At 30.5% G+C, this 7325-nt stretch overlaps 1 protein-coding gene and 2 long non-coding RNA genes across 3 annotated transcripts; 1 reads left to right on the top strand and 2 right to left on the bottom strand.

Annotated features, from left to right (window-relative positions):
• The first annotated feature begins 721 nt into the window (after positions 1-721).
• Positions 722-1445, top strand: LOC107916173 (uncharacterized). Its single transcript, XM_016845322.2, has one exon. The coding sequence runs from the start codon at positions 901-903 to the stop codon at positions 1261-1263; it is 363 nt and encodes a 120-aa protein (XP_016700811.1). The 5' UTR covers positions 722-900; the 3' UTR covers positions 1264-1445.
• A 2807-nt stretch (positions 1446-4252) lies between these two features.
• LOC107939527 (uncharacterized) lies at positions 4253-7063 on the bottom strand. Its single transcript, XR_001695138.2, has 3 exons — positions 6973-7063; positions 5043-5999; positions 4253-4953 (listed from the first exon to the last, which is right to left on the bottom strand). It is a non-coding gene; the product is annotated as an uncharacterized lncRNA (long non-coding RNA).
• LOC121222218 (uncharacterized) lies at positions 6486-6966 on the bottom strand. Its single transcript, XR_005919356.1, has 2 exons — positions 6837-6966; positions 6486-6762 (listed from the first exon to the last, which is right to left on the bottom strand). It is a non-coding gene; the product is annotated as an uncharacterized lncRNA (long non-coding RNA).
• Positions 7064-7325: the final 262 nt, after the last annotated feature.

Here is a 7325-nt window from a genome sequence, read left to right as displayed (position 1 = left end):
TTGATTGAGTGGTAAGTTTGATGTACGTTTTTAAGTTCAAATATTATGAATAAAAAAACATTGAAAAACTTTTTTTTTTCATTTAGGATCCTACTTGATTCGACTCTTAAAAGAATTAAGTGTGATAAAATTACCAGATAGGAGAATATTAGAGAATCATATTTTAAAGGTATAATAACAAATTTAACCTTTAAAACTAACTTCTTTTTGTCATTTTGGCCCTAATTCTTTTTTTTTTTTGATAATTTTGACCCTTAACCTTCAAATTTTAGTTAAAATACTTCTTTTTTATGAAAAAATTTGACTGAATTTTTAAAATTTTAACGGCACAAATGTGACAACCTATATGATAATCTAAGCGTACTTATTGGTGACATGGATAGTTTTAAAATATGTATTAAATTTTTTTAATTTTTATTAAGCATACATGAACTGTTATGCAAGTTTCCATATCACCATTGCTAAATTTGATGAAATTTTTAATAAATTTTGTTAAACTTTTTGTTAGAAAAATAATTTGATGAAATTTTAAAAATTAATGACTAATACAAATAATAAAAATAAAATGATAAAAAATATTTAAGGTTAAATTTATTATTACACTTATTTTATAAAATTTATGCTTGAATTTTGAAAATAATATTAATGGAAGACTGATAACTTTAATATGAAAATATATAAAAAAAAACATAAAAAAATATGAATACAAACAATGAATCTCCAAAGTTCAATAAAAATATTATTAATAATTTAAAATTTTGGTAAAACGCGTCTCCCCACCCTTATTTCAAGCCGCCCAACACCCCTTTTCCCTTTCACAGTTTCACTCACATCACTCGTTTCAGACCCCAAAACACCTTTGGAACAACCAAGACCCAACCCTACGAAACAACAACTACAATGTTACCCGAAAGACAAGGCGGAGGTGCACCCCATGGAATAATACTAGCTGTGGTGGTGGGCATCGTGGTCTTAGCCCCATTCTTGTTCGGCGATCAAGGCGAAGCCATAACTGAAGCCATTTCCGAGCTCTTGACTCCCCTCGGTCTCCTCCTCTTGCCCATCATCCTACTCCTCACAATCCAGTTCCTTTCCTCAGATCGCGGCTCCTTCGTCTCCGCCGTCTTTTCCACCGGCGAACCCGACACCATCCACCGCGTCAGCGGCTCTCCCTTTGGGGTCGCCTTGTTCCTTCTCCTCATCTTGTTCTTGCTTTACAATCGTGTTTCCATTTTCGGCGGCGATGACGATTCCGACGATTGACTGCTTCGATCTACGGAGGACTTTTTTCCCTTTCCTTTTTCTTTTTTGTATACGGTTTAGTACGTAGTTTCTTTTTTTTTTCCTTTTTTTATAATGTATTATGATTTTTGTAATTTTACGTGAATACCCAAGTGAACAAATGGAATTGACTTTAGCAATTGACGGCATTGTTGTCATTTCAATTGTCGTTGTTTCTACTGTTTAATTATACGCCCTGGTTTGTTATGTATATTGTTGTCTCTTCTTGTCTGACAGCTAATCAACGGTGACTATGGTGGGTGTTCCGGCGGCGGCACGGTTGCTGAGACGGTAGCGCAGCGTGAAAGACAGTTGAGTCTCCTCTTTTTTTTTTCTTTAATTTTGAGGATGCTTTTTGGACTGACATTCTCATTTTTTATCTCTTTTGGGACTTGATTTCCCTACGGCAGCCATGTGGGCACGTGCTACTCCTTTTTCAAAGGGTGAGCTCTCCTTTTTTTTTAAAGGTAGATTAGCAAAAAAAAAAATTTCAGTTTTAAAAGTTAATTAGTAATTTAGGTTGTTTTTTTTTAAATTTAGATAGATCGATTTTAGAGAAAAATCGAAAACATTAGCTTCTTTAGTTAGATGGTCAAATAATGATGATTTCATCCCTTAAGTCCTAAGTTTAATTCTCTTCTAAGCACATTTGTATTTTTTATTTCATATTGTATTAATTAATAAAAAAAATTGAAACAACATGAAAAGATATAAATGTGCTTAAGAATCGAACTTGGCACTTAAGAATGAAAACATTATTATTTGACCATCTAATTAGAGAAGCTGATATAAAAAAAAACTCCTTTTGTAGAAAGTGTTTTTTTCAGGACACTTTTTTGGTTTTTCTCTTCAAAATCGATATAGTTCTCTAAATTTGAGAAAAAATAACCTAATTTGTTAATTAACTTTTAAAATTGGCCTTTTTTTTTTGCTAATTAACCCCTTTTTTTTAACGCCCAAAATATTATATGAATTTAGTTTTTTTAATATTTGATATTTACTATTACTATTATTATTTATAGATTCTATAACTGTTTTTGAGTGATAATATATTGAATGAATAAATTACTGATATATTTCGTCCAAACAGAAATTAACGATAAAGAATCTCATTTATAATTTTAATATTGAATTCTTTATCTCTTATATTTCAAAAATAAAGTGTGGGAATAAAAATGCCTAATTATTTGGCACACAAGCCTAGAAATTTTTACTCTAACAAATAGATTGAGATTTTTACATTAATTTCGTTTATTTTTCTAATTTTAAATAAAATTTAAGGATACATAATAAAATTTTAATATTGTAAAATTAAATTTCTTATCACCAATATATCGAATAATTATTCAATATAATTATATATATATTTATTAACATCAAATGCAAAAAAAAAATATTGTTAACTCTAAAATTAAAGTATAGCTAAAATTATAAGTCAAGAGAAAGTATAGCTAAAAAAATAGGGAGCTTTTTTTTTGTTAATAAATGTTGTAATAGTATTCTTTAATTTTACTATAAATAATAATATTTTCAATAATATATTAAAAAAAAGGCTCATTTGGTTTATAGTAGTCAGTTCGGTATTGATATATATAATTTAAAATATTTAAATATATATATAATTTATCAAGAAATTAAAAATTAAATTATAAATATATATGTGAAAAATATTTAAAAAATTGCTAAACCTAAATGATACACCCACATGTTGGTACCAATATGAACCAATTTCAAGACAAAAATGGTACGATTGGTGCGGTATTAACTACCTTAATTTGGACACTATAGAGTAATTTGAGAGGGTAATAATTACACCTTGAAATTACTAAAATTTTATTTCACTAGACGTTTTTTTACTGATAGAATGTAATTATATTATAATTTTTTATGTCATGTTTGATAGTATATATTGTAATTACACAATTTTTTTTTGAATAAAATGCTGGACTTTTATTAAAGCAGGAAAACAATGAGCCTAATTACAAAAGACAAAATCTTAGGCCAAAACACTTAGGGCACGTTTGGTTCGCTGTATTGGATTAGAGGTGTAATAGCAAATCAACTGTTTGGTTGAATGTAATGGAATAGAGACGTAATAGTAATCTTGTGTTTGGTTGAATGGAATGGAGTTGTAATAGCATAATGGAAAAAACTAAAATGACTAGAATACCCTTAGCATAAATTTGTTTAGGTAAATGATTATTGTTATTGTTATTAAATTTTAATAAGATTATTAATATAAATAATAAATAATTTAATCATATTTTAACATAATTATTATTAAATATAATTTAATAAAAATATATAATTTAATAAAATATATGAATTTTCTAAAATTATAATATATAATATTATAAAATATAATTTAAAATAATTATTATTAAATATAATTTAACAAAAATATATAATTTAATAAAATTCTTAGTATTAAATATTCTTATATGAATTTACTAAAATCATAATATATAATACTATAAAATATAATTTAAAATAATTATTATTAAATATAATTTAACAAAAATATATAATTTAATAAAATTCTTAGTATTAAATATTCTTATGATTGTATCAACATAATGAATTAGGGTTTTTCTTCATATTCCCAATTATGTATTCCATTTCCGACCGTAAAGCACCTTTCAACTCATCTCATCAGTGATTTTCTGTCCATTGACAAATTAGGATTCTATTGTTCGTGCATCAACAATTTCGAATTCTAAAATTTAGAACGTAAATTTTATTTTCTCAATTTCATTTTTGTTTCTAGATTTGACTTGAAGCAATTTTGGTCTTCAATGTTGTTTTCTTCGTTCATTTTAACTTCTTTTTTTGTTATATTTTCTGTAGAAAGATGGATTTTTTATGATTAAACTTTTAGACATGTTTATTTTCAATTTTTTCCACGAGCATTTAGATAAGAAAAATATTAAAACTATTCAAAAGTTACTTGTTTGCTTCAAAACGAATTATATAAGGACTAAATTGCTCATTTTTATATTAGAGGACCCAATTTGCTCTTGAATTTCTAATAGTTTAACCAACAAAAGTCTTACATGACCTAACAAAAAACCTCTCCAACTAAATTGCACGCATAACTTGTTTAGCAAGGTTCATTATATTGTGATACAAGAAAACTGATCTGAGGCAGTACATGAACTGTCCTCTTTCTCCTCCAGCGTTTGGCACAACTCATCTGCTTCTGCCCTGCATTAGTAAACTGATCACTTAATTTGCTTATATAAAATTCAACATGCAAATACTATACACATTCTCTTAGACATGCTAAAGAGTAAAGACTTCAAAACATGGGGCATATACCATATACACACTTCTAGACATGTTCATTAGTGGTTTAACACTACTTTCTTTGTTTTTGAACTTTTTGCAGTTCTTTATGGGACACATACTTTCTTTGTCAATGAGAAAGTTATTTAGAACGAACAGAATCGCGATCACAATAAACAAATTTAGATATAATTTTTAAGAATAAAGAACTGGAATCAGAAAACCGCAGAGACAGAGGACAAGGGGTTTGAATGCAAAGGGGTTTTGCCAATCACCACCAAGCCCTCAATGGCTTAGTACCTCAATGTGCCGAACGCTCGATGTTTCTGCAATGCTGGCCAACTGCATGGTGCTTGATTGCAAAATACGGTTAAAGATGTCGGGCACCTACATAAATATACGACATTTAGTAAAAATACCAGTGTTTACCGAACAAAAGAAGAAAGGGCCCTTAAATATAAATGAGTTGCTTATACTTTTTGTTTGCCATCTCTTGACTTTCTCTGTATTAATGAAGGGCTTTTCCCATCTGAAAACATAACATCTCCGAGGTCCTCCAAATACCCTCTAAGCTCGGATGTAGGAATTGTAGAGGAAGAGTTTTGCCTGACACATATTAAATCTTGACCACCGATAGCCATGCCGACTATTATGTGTGTTCCATATGTCTGTATGAACCTACCAAAACACAAATTATTAGATATATACTGCATATTATACTACAACTATTGACAACAACCATAGCAGTAGCAATTTTATAACTTTACGATGGACTAGAGTAACTTATCCTTGTCTCAAAATTTTCCAATTAGGCAATAGAAGCACAATTATGTAACAGTTTATATGCCGAAAGTTCAATCTAATGATCAATAAACAGAATCCTACTTCTTTGAGAAAAAATGTTTAGAAATTAGCTAAAATTGCATAAGAAAGTTGAAAACACATATTGCAGCTCCTTCATCATCCCACATATAATTAGTTACACTATATTTTTACAGCATATGGCCACATGATCGACCCAACCAGTTGAGAACCACTTTAATTCAGCATAACAATAATATATTTTCTTTAACATAGGCAAGCGTTTATAAAGTAGGGTCACCAGTACTATTTCTTCATTCATTCAAAAAGCATCCGCATAATCCATATGATTCTTAATGCCAAAAATGTGCAAACAATATGTGGAAAAGTTACCTAAACAAGGCTGCTGGATCCCAATGAGGTGGAACAGACTTCTTAACTCTGTCGTTTAGAACAAGTGGAAATGCTGTAAGGTGTAAATAGTACAACGAAATAAAGTAACCATCGAAAGCGAGAGTTTTGGTGTCTGTAGCATCATGAAGCCAATTTCCACTCAAATCGAAGATACTGTTAAGATACCCTGAATGAACTTTTCCTTGTATAGAAGACTTCTGATTAAGTAACTCAGACATCTGTAAAAGAAATAAGATTTTGGAACAAATGTAAGGTACAACATCATTAAAACACCAAATTGAACAAACTGCATAATTCTATATACTTTTCTAGCCTTTTCTTTTTTCGGATTTCTTCATCGTTAAGGTTACAGAAGTTTTCAGCATGATAGACAGTAGCTATCTGATTAATATCAGCCATTATTAACAATTAGTTAACCTCAAGCTAGTTGTTATTTTTATTTGAGAATTCATGAACAAATATTCATGCTTGCAGGAAGGAAGGATAGGCGAAAATTTTACAGGCCAGTGGAGACCAAACATTCATGAACAAGCAAGATGCAAAATCAACTGCCTGGGAGTTCAACATCGTGGTTCATAATATCTTGTTACTTGTAAATAACTTTTGTGGATCATTTCCATCATTGATTACATTAGACATTGTAATATAGAGAGATAGCCAATTCAGAGAAAAATTGATGCTAATATGATATGTGGATGGTTAAATACTTGGAAGCATTGAACTATCTAAGTTAGCATTGCACTTAAGGTGATTACAAGATGGTCAAAGTTTTGGAAGATTTGCCTCACATGTGAGATTACTACACACAATCACAAACACATTTTGCTCAGATCCTACTTAATATACAGCAATTGTCTAAATTACTGCCATTTCCATAGACTAGTGAGTGTAAACCACAGCAACCAAAATTTACATTTCACATTATGCTTCACCATCCAAGAATCGTCAATGGGTACCAAAAGGTGAAATAGGGAGAACACTCTATGCAAAGCATTAATGCAGTCAAGTTGAGCTTTCATGAAATAAAATAATATCAGTTTCTAGGTCGGGCTAACCATAAGGAGCTAAGTGCCCGGAGCCGAGAAGTGTAATCACTAAAAACTAAAAGGGCTCGGGCTGCTTGGCGTGTGGTCAAAATTTAATTTTTTTCAGAGAACAGAATGAAATGTAAAATGTTAGCAAATAAAAAACCTTTCTTGTATAAGGATGTCAGGCAATGGAGAAGCACCGACACAGATCTTCCCCTCTCGTACTGGTGTCAACAGAATACGAACTGTCAAGACACCGTTGTCCGAAAATGGACACGGATGACTAGCGATCGGCGAGCGGATGAAGAAGAAGAAGCAGTCTGCTGATGAGTGATGATGAAGAAGCAGTTGTGGTGGCCGAAAGGAAGGAAAAAGTTATGGAATCAGAAGAAATCAGAAGAAGTAGTTAGAAGGGTAAAACAGGGTAGAAGAAATCGGGAGAACTTAATACGCAGCAAAACTGAGCTTTCCTTCCGGAATAGAAATCGGTGGATTTTGAGGATTAGATCTGTAATG

This window comes from Gossypium hirsutum, chromosome D10 (genome assembly GCF_007990345.1).
Source record: "Gossypium hirsutum isolate 1008001.06 chromosome D10, Gossypium_hirsutum_v2.1, whole genome shotgun sequence".
NCBI classification, from domain to species: domain Eukaryota; kingdom Viridiplantae; phylum Streptophyta; class Magnoliopsida; order Malvales; family Malvaceae; genus Gossypium; species Gossypium hirsutum.
This window is presented reverse-complemented; position numbering and strand designations above follow the sequence as displayed.